The 19,581-nt window shown below is 33.3% G+C and overlaps 1 protein-coding gene across 2 annotated transcripts in view; it reads right to left on the bottom strand.

Annotated features, from left to right (window-relative positions):
- Nucleotides 1–8,467: 8,467 nt before the first annotated feature.
- The window catches only part of SNAI2_2 (Snail 2), a 109,913-nt gene continuing 98,799 nt past the window's right edge, over nucleotides 8,468–19,581 (bottom strand). The window contains exons 49-50 of one of the 2 annotated variants that reach the window (XM_051212307.1): nucleotides 13,501–19,012; nucleotides 8,468–9,473 (exon numbers count right to left, since the gene is read on the bottom strand). In XM_051212307.1, the coding sequence (XP_051073340.1) occupies nucleotides 18,421–19,012 (592 nt within the window). In that variant the 3' untranslated portion in view covers nucleotides 8,468–9,473; nucleotides 13,501–18,420. The remainder of the gene's footprint in view (nucleotides 9,474–13,500; nucleotides 19,013–19,581) is intronic. The other variant, XM_051212308.1, reaches the window with a different exon arrangement.

The following is a 19,581-nucleotide window of genomic DNA, read 5'->3' as shown; positions in this document are numbered from 1 at the left end:
ATGTTGGTTGACAGTTGCTTTGAGTTCCAGATGTTCCTCAGTTGTAAATATGCTGTTCTTGCTTTCCCGATCCGCGCTTTCACATCTGCATCAGATCCACCCTGTTCATCAATGATGCTGCCCAAATACGTAAAGGTTTTTACATCTTCCAAATCTTCTCCGTCAATTTTGATTGGATTGGTGCATGCTGTGTTGTATCGGAGAATCTTGCTTTTCCTTTTGTGTATATTGAGATCATTCATATATTTCAGACTGATCTACCACAGTTGGGATTCAATATGAAAGAGACATACTATACACATGTAATACACTCTTTCTGCAACAACAACAACAAAAACGAGTTCGTTTATGTCTAAATTTAAACTATTCAACTATTGTCAATTTTGTCCTCGTTTATATAACATCGACAAATTCATAGATATTTTAATTAAAACATTCAAGATTGACTGATAAATTAAACTTTTATAAAAATAAGAAAGATTGGTTCAGTGAAGCGATAATTCTCTTCTCAAAGAATTTTCTTTTAAAGTTCTGTAATCCTAAATACATATATATTTCTCCAAAATGATATGCAATAATATATCTGTTAATGATAATAATAATAATAATAATAATAATAATAATAATAACAGTGACAACAATTCGCTGAACATAGCAACAGAAAAGAGGAATAAATAAAAGCACAAAAAATGTTATTCTCACCAAGAAAAGGATTGCGTAACTTGATAAGGTGTTAAGGTTGAGGCGAAATGTAGTTAGAAGGAATATGAAGGCAGAAACAAGTCGGCTGGGGGGGGTTAGAGGTTAATTGAGGGAGATATAGAGGAATGTTGATGGATATGGAAAACTTGATGTTGAGACTATGGTAGAAGAAACAATTGAATAAGTATTTCTGTGTGTTTTGATGAAATAAAAATGATAATAGATATTTGAGAAATGACTGAACTGTAATAAAATTTCAATGAGTAACCTGTGAACTTGCAGGTCCTGGATCAGATAACAGAAAAAACTCAAAAATTAGATGAAACAGTACTAAGTAACTGGAGATTCATCATAATCATATGTTTAAGTTTGATATTTTTAATATCCATAAAAAGATATGTGACAGGGGAGAACCCAACAAATTCCCTAGTGTTACGCCATCAGTTTGATGATATATTTTACAGCTAAATTGGGACTGAATGACTCCTAAGCATTTAGGAAGTAAACGTTTGAATTGAAGTACTGTCAAAGACAGAAGATCAAAACCCTGGTAGGTAATATTTATGGTTTCTTAATGAAGTGCTTTGGTAAACAAGAACGCTACGTCACCAGGCACCATGGTCATTTCAAACCAGTTAGGGTGATTCAGTTTACCAGCTGGAATGAGATTTTTGAAGTATATTTAGATAATCACTGATGAACAGGTCCTAACGTATTTACTTGTCAGGAGTCAGCTTTATAATGAGGTGAATCAACTACTGATCATATAGCTATTCAGTATTTAGTTCTTCGGTAATGGCTATCAAAGTGTCTCTTTTACTCTTGGTTTCACAATCAACCAGATTATTATTATGATTATTATTATTATTATTATTATTATAACAATAACCAATGATAATATGAGATTCAGAATTCGAAATAAAGTTGCTGGAACAAATTCATTTTATTTGAAGCTCTTTATCTCTAACGTCTCTTTGATCAAATTCGATTGTGATTTCTAGACAAAAAAAAATTAAATTTCATCCAAACACCTTTCAGTTAGTCCTCAATTGACAATGTAAACCGAATAAATCTAATAGGTTACTTGATCAAGACTGGATTCATGAATTTTCAGTACACGATAAACATCACTAAAAGATTTCAAGCTAATAAAATAAACAACCTAACGTTTTACAGTTTTCATGAAGAAGTTTCTGCAGACTGGTTGAATGATACCAAAGGGACTATATAGGCTCGCTTTTTTTTGTGCCGGTAATACTAATAAAGAAGAAAATCATTTCTACCCTAAACTATGGTGGTTTATGAGTTGGTTTTAGCGGTTAAAATTTTTGTTTAAAATAATGAGTCATGTAAGTTGTTTTGTTGTTAATTTTGTGTTATTTTTTCTGCTTTAAACATGAATCAGCTAAACTTTTAGTAGATGAATGAATGAATGAATCAACGCTGCCATCTCTTTGTGTATTGCGCTATATAATATACATATATAGATAAATCCTTTGTATATTGGTCAATTAAAGAAAATATGTCTAACTCGTAGGGTCACAAAATAATGCAAATTTATAGGACATCACACAAGTTGTTATAATCTATCTTAAAAAGTTACTATGATTATGCCCCCTAAAGTCTAGGGCAATATATATATAATCGAACATGTGAACATGATTAGTTGTATCACATTAGTTGCATGAATCATTATTTTCACGAAAAAAAAAGAGAAAAAAAAACAGGTACTCACTATGACTCAGCAAATAAAAATGACTAATGAAAATTCTAAAGAATAAATAAACAAAAAGAAAACATTAGTAAAATAAAGTGTCATTTCAATAGTTGAGAACATATGAATCAATTGAAGCTAGATCACTATGGGAAACCTGGAAGCATTGAACGGCTATTTCGCCCTATTGTGGAACTCCTCAGTAGTGTGTATCCACGATCCTGCCTCGCAAGATTCGAAACCATGATCTATCGGTCGGGCGCGCGAATGTTTAACTATTGAAATTTCAATAATATCCACAAAATGTAATTAATAATAATATTTAATCATCAAATGAGTTAAATTATGAATCAGTTCCATTCATTGTGACTTCTTGAAAATAATGATAGATTTCAATAAACTAAAGAGATAAAGTTTGTGATCTAAGGCAATATTGAAGCAGTCCACACAGGATGCACATATGCTAACAAGAGACTGATCAATTGGAGTCCTAAATAACAATGAGAAGATACAAGTAAAACAACATCGAGTGAATTTAAACAGATAAATATACTGTGATAGAGAAATCGTTTGTAAATTTCTCATCTGGTTCTACAATTTATAAATCCAAATTAATAATCTATAAAATTGACCAGATTTAAGGCAGAGTACATCATTTGGAAATTGTAATATGTGAATCAAGGACTGTTGTTTATCATATCAAATCAAATCGTTCATGTTGGGGCTGTTTAATATAAAGTGTTAACTTGAATCAGTTTATAAGCGAAATGAAATTGTGCGATAAAGGATCAGAATAAATATGGTCAACATGGGGTGAGAGAGAAAATAATGTAATTACAAATCAGAAATTACGTAATATGTAGAATACTAGCAATTAGGTCAAATATAGTAGATTTAGGGGTGGATATTGCATAAATTCCTCAAAACGGTTATCAAGTGTAATAATAATAACAATGATAAAAGTAATAATAGTGGTAAAGATAATAACAATAATATGAATTTGGGACATACAAATGAACATTCATCAAATTACGTCACCATATTATAAAACTGATTATTAACCAGTTGGCCAGGGTAAAAGGAGTGGCTGAACATATTTCTTTTGGATGCAAAGCTCTGGCTTTTTGATCCGAATAGCAATTGCTTCAGTCGTCTGTAATGATTCAAGCTAACATTTCATATTAGTCAGCCCCAACATTAACGCTTTGATTTGATTTTATATAACAAACAATTTTTGATTCATATATTACATCAGAAAGGGTTTTGTGGAGATTGTAGTAATTTCAATAGTTGAGATCATGAGTCAATTGAAGCTAGACTGATAAGTCTTATCGATTGAACGCTATATTTATTTCTTAAGCTATTCCGATGATCCGCACGCTAGAACTACACACCGGCTTGAACACCAGAGAGAAGACGCAAGTATGAGGGAAAATACTTTACTTCGAGGTTCTTTTTATTACAGGAAATATAGGGTTTTTATAATATATCTAAATGTACTTGGGTCGCTGGAATATTCTGGAATGCTACTAAACATAGTAGCACTGTAGTAGCCAACCAATCAGAGCTTCCGCACGTGACGTTTCGCTACCTTGATATTTCTGGCCAAGACTCCAAATGAACGCTGATTGGACGAAACACTTCTTAGTGCTTCTTGATGCTTGCTTGTCTTTTGCAAGCGATTTCTGGATCACCCCAACATAGACCACCATGAAAAACCTGGAAGCACTCGCGCACGAGACTGACAGGTCCTGGGTCCGAAGCCCGTGAGATGGGGTCGCGGAAGCGCACTTCTGGGGAGTCCCACAATAAGACGAAACAGCCGTACAGTGATTCCAGGTTTCCCATGGTGGTCTAGCTTCAAATGACTCATGATCTTAATTATTGAAATCAAATATTACAATTTTAAATAATGTACTCTGCTTTAAACCTGGAAAATTTTATGGATTATTAATTTGAATTTATGAATTGTAGAACCAGATGGGAAATTCATTGTGAAAAGAATATTCTTCGTCCATATTAATTGTGTTTTAATATAATGGGAATTTTTCAGCGGTTTGTAAATTTGTTATTTGAAGAAAACGATAATGAAAGGTATTCGAGTAATAAAGTCCACAAAGTCAAGTATCAGTAACTACATGTCTAGATTTGTAAAAATGATAATTTCATTAATTCTAAATTACTGGTTTTAATGATAGAAGACAATATCTATAGTCGAATGCATATTAATTATACTGTTAATAACAATACTAAAATGAAGATAATAAGATTTAGATTAAAACTAAATGGATTAAGTACACAATCGGAAATGTATTCACGGTCAACTGATGATCATTGGACGAAGAGAAACATGGATTTTAGGTTCTGTTGGATAGAAATTGATTTGCCTGAAGATAGTTTTTATTTCTAAGACCAACTAGATGATTGTACGAAACCACAATATGGAGGCCTGCTTAAACATCTGGACTATCTGTTCCTGCCATCTAGATATTTCAACAAGTTATCTAATTTATTTATTTTAATACGTCCTTATGGCTATTGATCGCATAACCTATTCATATGTGTTTCTGAAAAGTGTACAATCTTTCGTTGTATAGGTTACAAAAGGCCCGATCAGAGATATTGTGGTTGCCGTTAATATACATCGAAAATAATGTACATTATTTAGATGTCGATTGACTGGACTGCTAACTTCTAACTGCCGATCACTCAATATTTATTGTCAGGATTGATCAAGAAATAAGATAAGGGAACTTCTTAAAATACTTTTGTAGTGAACGAGAACACAAGTGGGGACAATCAAATTTATTTGAACACAAAACTACAAAATTACTTAGTAAAATCTGAGATCCATACAGTAAATACTTCATTTACAAAATGTCTATCAATCGTCTCAGACTTCATTGTTCCTTTGTTTCCACACCAATTATTCTCAGTTCTCGTTCTCTTTTCTTAGATTTCCTTAACATTTTGCTGCCAGGTATTTTACTTTTGATTGATGATACATAATACCCATATCTGACTACATTAGTGGCCCGCATCACACTGAGCTGAAAATTCTATGTCGTACTAAAGATATAATATTGAGTAAAGCTAATAAGAAGAATAATACAACTATAGATGTGATGAAACCGTGACTCCCTTGGCAAGTACGATACCTTGCATTCATGAAGTCGGGAAGTTACTTTTAATTTCGAATATCCCTCAGTAAAATATTAAAGAAAGGACAGCTGAATAATTAGGAATTATAACATTTCAAATTAAACAAGGATTAGTCAAGGATCTAACAATACAAAATATAAAGTCAAGCAATTAGTTGAAACTTTGGCGGCAAAATTGATGCACATCAGATTTCACAAACCTGTAAAAAATATGCGTGACATTAAGATTTATAATCTTAGTACCGTAACACTCTGTTGAAAAAAGGTTTAAATTTAAGGCCATTAGAACACAGTAGGTAGTATGGCAATCATAACTGAGAGACCAAAATTCAGAATATACCTTAATTTTAAACATGCAAACTGTTGTTGTACGCCGGTATGGTAGTTAATATACATTTGGACACTGTATTCAGGTTAATAACGAAACATAATTAGCGCGAATTAAATGTGAACATATTTACATACAATAATGCTTACTACCTCTTGTGGGGCATAGGCCGCCGACCAGAGATCTCTAATCTAGGGAAGGGGGAATGTGAGTATAATCAGTTAAAAACTATATTGTAGCAAGAGCAGGTAATAAACGCAATTACACTACATCAACTAGCAACCATAAATTTGTAATGGTCATAGAAATTTATCGCATTGGTTTTGATGAATTTTGTCTCCTAGTTACGTTATCTAAGATTGATCAAACGGATTAGCTTATTCGTTAAAAGTATGTCTTGACGACCTTAGGAGACTTACTAGTCAGTCAGGAAACGTGGAATAGCTACGAAATAATCAGAACTAAAATAGCAGAAGAATAACATCTTTAATTTGAATGATTAACCCTCACATCACAAACTATTCTTTGTGGTTCCATTTAAAATGTTAGGAGTCGGGGCTACATTCTGATTTAGGGTTATCACCCTGTAGTGTCGGTTATTATTTTAAGCCCATACACCACTGTTACGTCCTTGATCTGTCAACCCACTTTTGGTGCTGAGCATAACTTGTCTAATCTAGATTAAGACCTTGACGTGATAGGCTGACCGGCTTAACCTTGAGGCTAGTACGCATGAGTTCGAAGTGGGGTAGAGAGAAAACTATTCTATCACCTGATTGTCTGAAAAGCACATGAGTGAGAGAAGAAAAATCAACTGGAACACTGCTCGACTTATTCACAATTCCGATCTGGTTCCCGATTTCCGATCGGTGTAAAAAGACACATGAATAAGTAGATGACTAACCCGACCACAACGTACAATAATTAGGAAAATACAATTATGTCCAAAACTGGAGATTAGCGTTGAGAAATAGAGCACAAAACAATACTTTTAAATTACAATAGCTTTGGAAAAAAAGGGCTATTGCAGTTAATCATACATCAAACGAAAGCTTATGATACGTAGAATAGACCAGGAACAAAAATAGATGTTAATGTTTTACAACCTTTGAATTAAATGAAATAACGTCCCGAAAAATAGCTTCCGTAGTTTGTCAAGGCTTCTTGTTTCTCTGTTCACATTATTCTTATTCTAGCTTTCGGACAGGCCAATCTCTTCATTCTATTTGAGTCAAATTTTGACCTTGGTAATTATTCACTTATCAACCTTGACTGTTTTTATATGAGCTTATGTGGGTACACCTTTGATCCTACTCACCAGATGTCTGTAGCTTATTTTTGTGTGACTATAAATTTTGATTAACGCTTGGTTAAATGGAGTTGGCTCACATACATTCTCCACTGCGCGTCGTTTCACTCTCTTCTTCGCTACGTCTCTGAATATATGTTCCGATCAACGTTTATACAAAATATCTGTATTGAAAAATGCATTCTCGTATTTGATTCATTTAATTCCGTTATTTACTAACGCGATCTAAGTCGATTGATGATACGTATATCTCAATAGCAATCAGAAACGATCTCACTGGAGTCAAATCCCGAGCCACTAAAACCCTATATAGCTATCATCACATGACATCGGTTATAATGTAAAGAGTTAATCATTAAGAGTAAGGTTGGAACTTGTGTTGGGTTTACGAATTAGGGTTGGGGTTTTTTATAACGAACCGACATCGGTCATGATGTGGTGATTTGTTAGTCTTCTGTTTACTAACTTAAGGTTGTGATTTAGGTGAAGAGTTCGAAAGGGAGAATATCACCCAACTTCGTTAAGCACTCATGAATATGCATTGAACCACGTTAAGGTATTTAACACAAAATCTTCCTTTGAAACAGCTTCGTTTTATCACTTAGCTTACGCACTATATTCAATTCAGAACATAGTTGCATCATAGATATTTGTATTGATTCCAAGCATTTTAAGAATCAGTTTTCATTTGGTTAGTAATAATTAATAAACCTTCTAATTGAACGCTTGAATAAGTTTCCTAAGCTCTTCTAGTAACCCCCAGGTTAAATCTACACGGCGACTCGAATACGAGAGAAAAGGCGCGAAATGTGGAATAAAAGCTTTACACCAAAGGTTCCTTTATATAACGAAAACCTAGGTCTTTATATCATCGTAGATGACCTTTGGCTTCCGAAACTCAACTAAACGTAGTAGCAGTGTAGGTAACCATCCAATCGGAAACGCGACATGTGACTTCCCACTTCCTAGATGTTTCTGGCAAAACTTCTATTGAATGTTGATTGGGAAAGAATTTTTCTCAGCGTTTTCGGAGCCTTTTTTGAGGGGTTTTTTATATCTCCCCGACAATAATATCCAACTTATCTATCACTACACTTTAAATTTCGCGCAAATACATAAGGAGTTACGTTAATGCTGATTGACTAATTCAAGGGTGTCAGTATATACCATAATTTTACATTCAGAAATAAGTATTTTCAGATTAGTAACAGCTACAATATACCATGTTTTTAAAGGAATAACAACGAAATACGTAGAACGAATATGACTGAAGACTATTAATTAATTCATTCAGTTATTTTAAAACACCCACTATAGGACTGATCAAGACTTTTTTTGAATTACAGAATCATATCAAGATTAATTCATAAAGCTTTAAACTAAACAGATAGAAATTCTCTTAAAATAAAACCGATAGCAGTTAAACAAATATGAAAAGTCGAAAAAACTTTGCTAATTCTATTGTTAGGACATCATGCATGAGATACTGTCAATCATTTATATTAACTTTGATTTAATCCAATTGAATTGATATGGTAATGAACTCAATACATTGAACTCAATAACGTGAATAAAAAAATAAAACAGGAAGGTTTAGCAACATATCAAGAATTTAAACTAGTAGATAACATTCCCACAAATCCCCTTTGTAAACTTGTTCACAATCAAAAAAACAACTTTTGTTTAGGAAATATATGATAAATTGTTTGATATTCAAATAAAAAAAATATGTACAATGGTCATCTAATCGAAGAAAAAGATGTTGGAATAAAATATCCCAAATAAAGAATAAGAACTTGATGAGAATTGTACAGAAAAGTGTTTTCATTATATTCAACAAGAGAGAAAAGTAGAAAATAATACTCTGCATTTCAAGAGTTCATAATTAATTTTCTGGCTGAGAAACAGCCGATAATTATTTTTTGGCATATGCAAACAAGTATTGTATATAACATACGAACAGAGAAGAGGAAAATAGATACTGAAGGCAGAGTATAAGATTAAAGGAAAACAAGGTCCTTGTTTTATAAAATGTATCACAGAAAAAAATATTGGAGGTAAACCTTTCAATCAACATTATGATGGAAACCTTTTTTGTTTATTTAATACTGACTAGATAAGGTTCATTGTATGATGGTACTGCTGAAGGAGATGAAGAGAATGTGTAATCATGACGTAATCGTTTAGATGGAGTATTGACTAAATCTGTACTGTCGACTTCCATCATTTCATCTACTGGTGGGGGAAAGTAAGGTTCATCTGAAAAGAAATGTGAAAATAAGGAATGATGCTAACAAACCAGAAAATATATAGAAAAATTTAAAATGATTACTTTCGAATATAAGCACATAGATTTGTAGCGGTAACAATTTAAATGGATAAAAACATCCTTATATTGATTGATGGCTAGCATTGAATGGATTGTACAGTACATTTATATCATCATTAGGAAGGGTTTAAGTTGTCCCATTGTTGATATTGACTGAATTTCGATCAATATTTTTTTGGAATATGTAGACTGTATTGATAGTCATTTTAGATTAATGGTGGCTAGCAGTGGGATCCACAACGTATTAATTTCGATTTTGGATTCATCAGATGTATGTGCTTTCATCCAAGTGTCGATACTTGAACTAGGATTTTAACCCAGTACATTTGCTTTCAACACAACCCGTTATCCAACAAGCTACTGAGCCTATGTAGCCAATAACTTCAAATTCTTAGTAACCAAGATATAAACATCATACTTATTAAATTTAAAAACTAGAGAAGCCAAGTTATTCATTTTTTGTTATTCTAGAGTAGGACAGGATAAGTAGTGATTTGCATACCTATTAACAATCATTGTTTTACGGGTTCATGTCCAACTAAATTAACTTTAACCTCGTCAGTTCAACAGAACCAGTGAGATGTCACCTCATATTGTATGAGATATAGAGTAAAAGTATTGATAGGAATTAGTAAATTTCATATGAAGACTTGAAAATGACATATATATGTCAAAATGTATACTTTATGACACTATTTCAAGGATTAAAAGGTAGTACTAAGTAAAGATTGAACAGTAGTACCCTGGTAAAAGTGGCAATTAGAAAGTTTCCTGTTGTTTGAAACAATTATTACTTATACAAGTACCAAACAAACTTGCTAAAACAGAGATGACAGCTTGTTTAATGCATAATGTACAAAAAAGATGAGCTTTAATCACACAACAACTGTTTATTGGAATTACATAAGTTCGGACAAGTTATGTAAATAAACAATAGAAGATTGGGTACTGAGTTTCTTCATAGTACACTAATTGTGTAACCATTTCAATTATGAATGACACGCATAAATTAGGTTAGATGGTACAGAAACAATTAAGTTCACAGAATTAAGAAATTTAATTACAATACGTAATTTTGTTCAGTGAATGATCTCAGGTGCATTTTTCTTCTCATTTTAATTACTGATATTTATTCTATAATTAATTATGCTTCGGCATCAGATATATTCACCAACCAAATCATTTTACAATGAAAAACGGATATAACAGTCCAAGAACTGAGGTTAGATGATAACCAACTCATGACAAATTATTTATTTTATTTAATGCAAGTGAAATCCAGTATACTTCAATAACAAGAACAATACGCTCTATGCAAAATAAATAACTTTGTGAAGAAATAAAGGAGGGAAGTTTATATTAAAGGAAAATGAATAAATAAAAAAAGCGAACAAGAATAGTGTATAATAGGAGGACGGTTAACAAAACACTCAGGAAGAATGTTTTTAGCTGAGAGTTCGCCCAAATATTAAAAAGCATGTAAATGAAAACCAGAAATTTTCAATCCAGTGAGTTTCATTATATCTAGGGCCTATATATACCTGGTGCCCTCTTGTACCAATACTTATGTGTTCAATAAACAAATAAAAGGGCCCTCGGCACGGCGTCGTGCTGACCTGATAGATGCAAGTCCTACAAATATTGAGGCACCATGTCAGAAAATGATCGCCTTTCCGCTCTGTCCACACGTCCACAGTCGGCAGACTATACAAGCAGTGGGAAACCTTGGGAAGGAAGTAGTGGAACATCTCTAAGCTACTAAATGAAGCTGATGTTTCAGGATCCTGACACTAACTGAATTATCGCCGCCTAAACCGAACATGGATTGTCAAACCTCATTATTACTAACATCGTGCCGCCACTGAATGTCAACAATCCTTCCGAACCAATTAACATCAGGCACGGGGTCTCTTATGATCCCCAACTCGAATGTCAGACTTCCCAACAGTAGAGCGAAACCGCTCTTACGACGCGTCGTAAAACTGATTTCTAACAGACTAATATCACGATGATGCAAGAAATGACCCAGATGGATATATGTCATTCTGACTTTTACTGTGTGGTTAATTTGGCCATTTATTATTTAAACACAAAAACATTGGTTCAATGATGCACCAAATAGATATGCCCCACATAAATCGTTTGATTTGTGTGAGAGCTGTGATACTACCTGGGAGCCCAAACCGAATCAGGTGGTTTTCTTAGGGGCCACACCCCGAACCTTTGATCTAAAGGTCTAATCCACAAAGCAGTGGGGCAACTTTAGGAGATGCAGTCCCATGGTAGGTTAATGACCACAAAAGGGTTCGTGCACCATTGGTTTGAAATCAAGGTTTTCCAGCTCCCCAAAATGAACTTTCCATACCCACTAACCCGAGTAAGGGGCCGGACATTCTCTTTTCCTCCCCTCGATTTCGTAAACAACACCCCAGCTGCGAGAAGGCAGTGAGTTTTTGCCCACTATACTTGGTAGTTTATCCACTTGTGATAATAGAAAACAGACAATTAGTACTGCATATATTGATCATACATCGCTTAATTATTACAAAATCCTGTCTCTCATTAACGAAGTACATGTTTGTGCGCACCACGTTGAGAAACTGTTTGTGAGGGTCAGTGTTGCTGTTTGACCGGACTCAAGGTGTTACGAAGTTTCAATGTACAATCTACTGGTTGAAAGGCGATTTTTTTCAGCCACTATGTCACCGCTTACATTAAATTACGCAAGAATTATATGGTGCGCGGAAAACTTTATAAACAAACACATACACTTCTTATCTAGAACTTAATAATCAAGTACCTAATTTTGTGCCACATTCATTTATGTGATGATAATATTCGATCACTTAGATCCCAAGTGATAGTGATATTAGAACCTGAGACTCAATGACCGAAGATAAACAAGTATCTGACTCATTAAACCACAACTATGATCTAAAATAAAAATGCATTTGATGAATCATCAAAGACAAATTAAGATATTCACTCTAGAAAGGTCACTAAGGTCACATTAAATGACCTAATTTAGACCATACAACAAAGGAATTTAAAATTTAACATAATGATGATAACATATAAGACTAACATTATTGATGTTTTAATTATATAAAACAAATTATTAGTTTACGGTCTGAATAGTGGAAAAGCATATTCAGGAAAGGGAATTCGATTTCTTGTAAGGAACATTGAGATGTGAAATATATTCACTCACATAACAAGTTGCCCCCAAATGCCCTGGTATGACCGAGAGTGGAGTGGGCTCACCCTCCGCCTCGAAATGCTCTCACACGGCCACGCGTATACAGCCTCTGCCAGGGAAGTCCTACTCACTGCCTTCTCGTGGCGGGGGTGTTGTTTACGAAAATGAGAGGACGAAAAGCGGATGTCTGGCGTTTTAACCGGATCACAAACCAATGGTGCACGTGGGCCTTAGTATCGTGCGGGAACAAATGGCGTATGAACCAATCGTTGGGCACCGGCTACCATGGGACTGCATCTCCTCACGATGCTCCACTGCCTTGTGGGTCAGATCTTTAGGTCAAAAGGCTCGAGGTGTGGGCCCCTAAGAAAACCACATGCTTCGGTCTGGGTACCCAGGCAGTATCACAGCCCACACACAAATCGAATGACCTGTGTGGCGCATATCTATCTGGTGCCTCCTTGTACCAATGTTTGTGTTTAAATAAATAAATAAATATTACTTTTAACATTCAATACTAGTTTCACAAACATATTTTTTATGCATTTCAATATAAAATGACAAGTGGAATCAACAAGGCATTTTGTATTTGTACTAAACAATAGAGTAAAAGAAAGTGTTTAATCATACCAGGAATTTATGAACCGTATGACATGAACAAGCTACTACTATTTATTTCATATAACACAAAATGAAGCGAGATACAAAAACCCAAACATGTATATATCGTAGACATACAAGTAAAAAGGAGAGCTTACTTGGGTCGCGGAGATAGGAGAACTCATTAAGTCCTTGATTTGAAACTGGTTGATCATACACATGACATGCCAAGTGAACAGTCTCATATTCGTCATCACGTAAATGAGGTTTTGACAGGTATTCATTTTCGTGAACTGATTGATTTTGACCCCATAAAAGTTGTTTAGCTTTCAGTGCAGTTACAGTGATCATAAGACTATGACGCAGTGTAATACCTCCACGAGAACGTTTAGCTTGATCAAGTTTTTGTAATGAGGTAAATAAAATATACTGTGCTGTAACAGGATTCATATCGTAATCCAACAAACCACTAATATGGCCAGACATGGCATGAGACACGAGTGAAATGAATAAAGATTGTTTCTTACTTTAATCATATACACATACGACTGACCTTGACTGACTAATAAACAGTTGACCTATCGATGAGCCAGAAAGCCTTCATTTGTCACGCCATTTGCATTTAGCCCATTGGTTAAACTCTGACCAAACAGAAATACATTATACTAGACATGTGTGTGATATGATGCGCTCGACACTTAAGCCATATCAGCTGATCATGTATGACTCATAATTACAAATGACGTCTGTTGACCTTTGTCAAGGGTTGGATGAATGGAATATTGCCTAACCATCAGACTGAAGTATTATAATGATCTGGTCAGACATAAAATAAGATAAAAATTAATCTTTCGATCAAGGGCACTTAAAAGTTGCCAAATATGGTAACAAAAAAATGAATAAATGGTAGTGTGGCATAGAAAATCAGAGAAAATTGTGTATAACACAAAGCTTAGCATTTATTGTGTCATTAACTTTTATAATACAGAAAAATGAGTGTAAACATTGAAAAATTCGACATCTTATCATTTAGGTTACTTTAAAGCAACCCAATACATACCACTTCCACTATAACCTGATACTGATAAAACGAATGTGTCAGATACCGAAATAAACCTAAAACAATTATTTATCCAAGTTAGTCAAATGAAATAAAGTCAACGTGAGGCTTGATAGAATTCTTGGTAAGATTCTTCAGTAAATTCAATGTCACTGGTGCTCATTCAGAGGTTCATGAATGTGCCAACTAATAAATGTTATTCAGACACTAATTAGTAACTACTATGCCACGACTAGTGTTCGTATTATCGATAGTGTCTGGTAGTTGAGTACAGAACGTATGTTTCGTTTTATAGTTGATCTTATCTCACAAAATTGCTTGGATGTTTGGAACATAAGTACACTTTTTGTAGCAGGATTCAAGTTAACACCATTTAGCCTGGAAATTTACTACTTGAAAAACATAACTCGATTTGAGATGATGTTTCACTCGGACTTCAGTCACAGAACATTATTTTACATTGTATTTCATCAGATTAACTAATTTCCAATATCACTTTATGTTAAGACGGAGTAAACTCCTATAAATTGTATGGATCTACATTTTAAGTTCGTCTGAATGGATACGTGAAAATTGTGGCTGGTCATTAAACCGAATTATTCATGGGGTTGTCTGTAAAGCTGGAAAACAAGTAACTCAGAAGACTGAACAAGCCACCATGACAAGCAGTTTGATTCACCAGCGATCATAAAAAAGTCGTCTTATTACAATAGGGTAAGTGGACACCTAGCCGTTATCATTGGAAAGAAAATAGCGTCACAATGATTCATTGATACCCACACCATCATGAGTGAAAAACTTTCCATACCCTCCCCCTACATATTCCTGAAACTTTTTATTTAACAATATTAATAATCTAAAACACTATTATTGGTTATTATCGTTTTAAGATTAATATAAAGGCAATTGTTTCTGGGATAATTACCTTTATCGTAAAAATGAGTTATAATAATCGAGCTGACACGAGTTTAGATTCATTTCTGAATGAGGTTATAAATACGAAAAAACTATCCTTGTGTATGTTACTAAAGTGACATTTCCCTCAATGGGAGTTAAAAAAACACTCAAAAAACGTATTATCGTTTCACTGTTCGTAATTTCTATTTCCATCGAGATCAGAAACCGTACTTCAAATTTGTATGCTGAAGAAATGGTCAGATAGCAGCAAAAATAAACGGGGAATTGGCCTTAGCGAATATAATTCGAAGAATTTTAGAGGATTATTTCTGCAAGTCTTCAGTGAGATGTACTTGTCCAGGATTCATTTTCGACGAAAGAATACTGGATTGCCATTTGCACAATAATAATCAATGCAATTCCTTAACTTACGAAAACAACACATGGGTGAGAAAATCAGCTGATGCAGAGGTCGTAACGTTCCAAGCCCCTGTTGGTTTCAGGCACCAAAAAATTTAATGAAGAAGATACTGTTGAACCCTGATTTCGTAAACGGCCGCATCCAAAGGATGACGTCAATACGCAACAAAAACGTATTTTTTCAGCCAAATCACCTAGGTAAATAATGTGTTCATTTAAATGTATGAAATCCGGCGAACCATGATAAACTGGGAATTCAAATAATTTCACTTAGAGGATTATATGAATATCAGCTACATAACCTGAAGTGCCCTCTACTAGCACCTGTAGATTAAAATAATTTGAAGAATAGTTTACTGTATGTTGTTTGTTTCGATGTTACAAAAAAATGAGTTAGTTTTTGTGCCAATTTATGGGACTCGATTTGAATCTAATGATAATACCAACGTATCATGCCTTTATCGGTCGCGAAACGTTCACGATGATACCATAATATCTGTCGTTCTTCAGACAACTAATGGTCAGTTGCTATATGTCATAAGAACATAAACTACAAATTTTGGCTACTATAGAGTTCTAATAATACCTTAACTCTTATTCACTGATCTAAAATAACTTGAAGAATTTTTTTATCCTAAACTATTGAAACGACCTAGACCATTTTCGAATCAAATAATTTTCAAATAAAAAAATATATGAAAATTTGACATACAATCAAAACTAAATGGCCTCCACTGAACTCAACTGATCAGATGGTAACTAAAAATGGTTTATAACCAATAGAAGAATTTATTTCAGAGAACAAAAAGTGTGCATCTGGACAATTTGAACACTTATTAATAAAGGATTCAAACAAATCACTATCTTTCAATGTTTATGTACTTAAAACCGATCGATAGAGGCAAAAAAATACACCACCCTGTGTTTACTGTTTAACAGTCATTCTGTTCCATTTAGCCTGATCCTTAGTTATCAAAGCATAGTGATTCCCAACAATCACCATTATCTTACCTGAAATAATGCATAAATAGATAATGATTATTAACGAAAGTATTTTTAAAACAATTAGTCTTTTTGATAAATTTAGATAATACAATCAGAAGACAAAGGTTATGTGATATATTTGCGCTATATAAACATAATCGGGAGACCTTATTAACAGATGTGGAAAATAAACATTCGGTTCCCCATAGACAATTAGAACATGTACTAAAATACTAGTTGCATACGGATTTCCATGAGGGTACGCTTTCAGTTGGCAGCTTAAAGAATTCAGCAAGGTTGTGTACTTTAGATCGACAACTTTATTGGTTTTATTTTATCTGGAGATATAACGATATTAGGACAATGAAACTGCTAGACACAATGATTTTTATTAGCATAGATAATTGGTGGATTTTCCAAGCTTAAATCAAGAACTGATATTAGCTAAACCACTATTAAAAACCTGAAAGCACTGGATTAAACAGTGGTATAGAACTCCTCAGCAGAACACATTCGCGACTGCACGCTAGAACCACATCCAGGATCTACTGCCTCGCGTGCGAGCACCTAGCATCTAGGTCACTGAGTCTGGATCCGAAAGTGTAAGTGCCTAGTTTCAACTAACTCAAATTTTTTTGTACAATCCTTATCTATTGCTTGTGGTGGATAACTGTCTGACATCCGACACAGATTGAATTCCACTGTTAAGTGCGACAAACTGAAATAAACGATAAATCATTGAAGAGTAATAAGCATGAAATGATGGCATAATTCTAATTTTAAACTGCTTATTAATATACACCTCCAACTAAAACACAATACTGGTATCTAATGCTTAGTATTTTAAAATTTGATCCAATTTATAACCTAAAGGAGCTATTCTGCAGCATTGTTGGAAAATGTCGATTTTCATTTCAAGATAGCAGTGTTCAATACATCATTATTACCACAAGACTGAGTAGTAAATTCTTGTCAACAACATTCGAATGAAGCTATGAAACTGGAATACATAGAATTTTCAAGAATGGAACATCAAAGAAATCCATCTAAAATATTTCTGTTCACTCATGATGATCAGTTATTTATAAGATCACACATATAAATACTACACATAAAAATAAATTTCATAAACTAATCACTTTCTCTCAGTAAATCATTTTTATTAACAACAGAGAAACATTAACATATATCCAGTAAGTCATATTGACAGATAGTTAAATACATATTCAATGATGACCGGTCGAAAAAAACACATGACAATCCATTGAAGCCAAACAAAATGAATTGAAAGAAAACACACACGAGCAGTACAGAAGTATTCGTGAAAAATAACCACAGTGACAACAACGATAACAGTAAACAAAAATGATAATGATAACAAAAATATGGTCAATTAAGTGCTGATATCATAAAGTGTATTATTATTCGTAGTATTAGTATGAATATGAAAATAATAAAGTTCAATTTTGATATTTTGCATTCTGATCCAATCTCAATCATATGTACTCACATGTTGATCACAAAGTAAGTAGGTATCAAAATACAAACATACACTAGTATATCAATGCAATATTATTATTATTACTATTATTGTAACTATTACTACATTAAATATGATGAAATTAAAGTTATAAACATGGAAAAAAAAATAAATGTTGAGATTCAGTTTGTTTGTTGTTTAAAAAAAAAAACCGGACAGCACAGCCATAAATTTGATCTATGATGAATTGTCAGATACTTGTTTTTTAATTATTGTATATAACTGATGAAATATAGAGGAATTTTCAGCATTAATTTTTATATTATTGTTGAAAAATGGCTTATTATTGTTACGAATACTACTACTACTACTACTACTACTACTACTACTACTACTACTACTACTACTACTACTACTACTACTACTACTACTACTACTACTACTACTACTACTGATGTCGTTTGTTGCACCGGTAGTAGTTGGATTAGTAACATTGGAATTATTATTAGTAGTACATAGTGTATCACAATGATCTTTGATCAAAGCAAGAAAATGCTCACGTTCAGCTTGACGTTTATTATACAGTATCTCTGATTCCGATTTCAAAATAGGTTTTAATAAACCATCCGTAACAAAATGATAAGCAGCTAAGCATAAAAGGTCATTTAACCATAGATCTATACTGGATGTGATGACAACTGACGAAGAAGAAGAAGGTGAATTATTATTATTATTATTAGTGTTGGTAGTAGTAGCAGTATCAGTGCCTACATCGAATGAATTATTTGGCTCAGTGTTGGATAATTTATGAGTATAACATAAAAATAGCCTGATTGAACAGTATAGTTAAGTGAAGAAATTATATATATTATTATTATCATTAAGGAAAATAGGGCAAGTAAATAGATCATATTTATATCAATGATCCACTTAAATAGTCTTACACTTACTTATTCTTAATCAATCTCTCTTTGCTTTCTTTTAAGGCGGAATAAAATAAAGAGCTATGCTATTTCATCTTTACACCTTACGATATAATAATATTCAGTTTAACAAATATGATAAACAACTGTATAAGTTTGTGTTTCAGTTGTTGTAAATAGTGGAAGTTCTTTTTGTTTAATTACGCAATGTTGAATAAAAATATACCACTATGCAATTAACCTTGAAGATGTAATACAATATGAGTGATAATATTGTAGTTTGTTTTATCTCGTTTTGTTTTTCTTACTGATAAGATAGAGAAGATTTATAGAGTAATAATACTAATAATATCTATCATTAATTATTCTTAGTTGATATCGTTCAATATTATTCAATCCGTGTTCAATCATATTAGATGTGTGCAAAATTATTAGCTTGTCTAAGCAACCACAATTTTACGTTTCATTTTTATAT

Source organism: Schistosoma haematobium, chromosome 1 (genome assembly GCF_000699445.3).
Source record: "Schistosoma haematobium chromosome 1, whole genome shotgun sequence".
NCBI lineage: Eukaryota > Metazoa > Platyhelminthes > Trematoda > Strigeidida > Schistosomatidae > Schistosoma > Schistosoma haematobium.
Note: the sequence above shows the minus strand (reverse complement) of the source record. Positions and strands in the feature narration are given on the sequence as shown.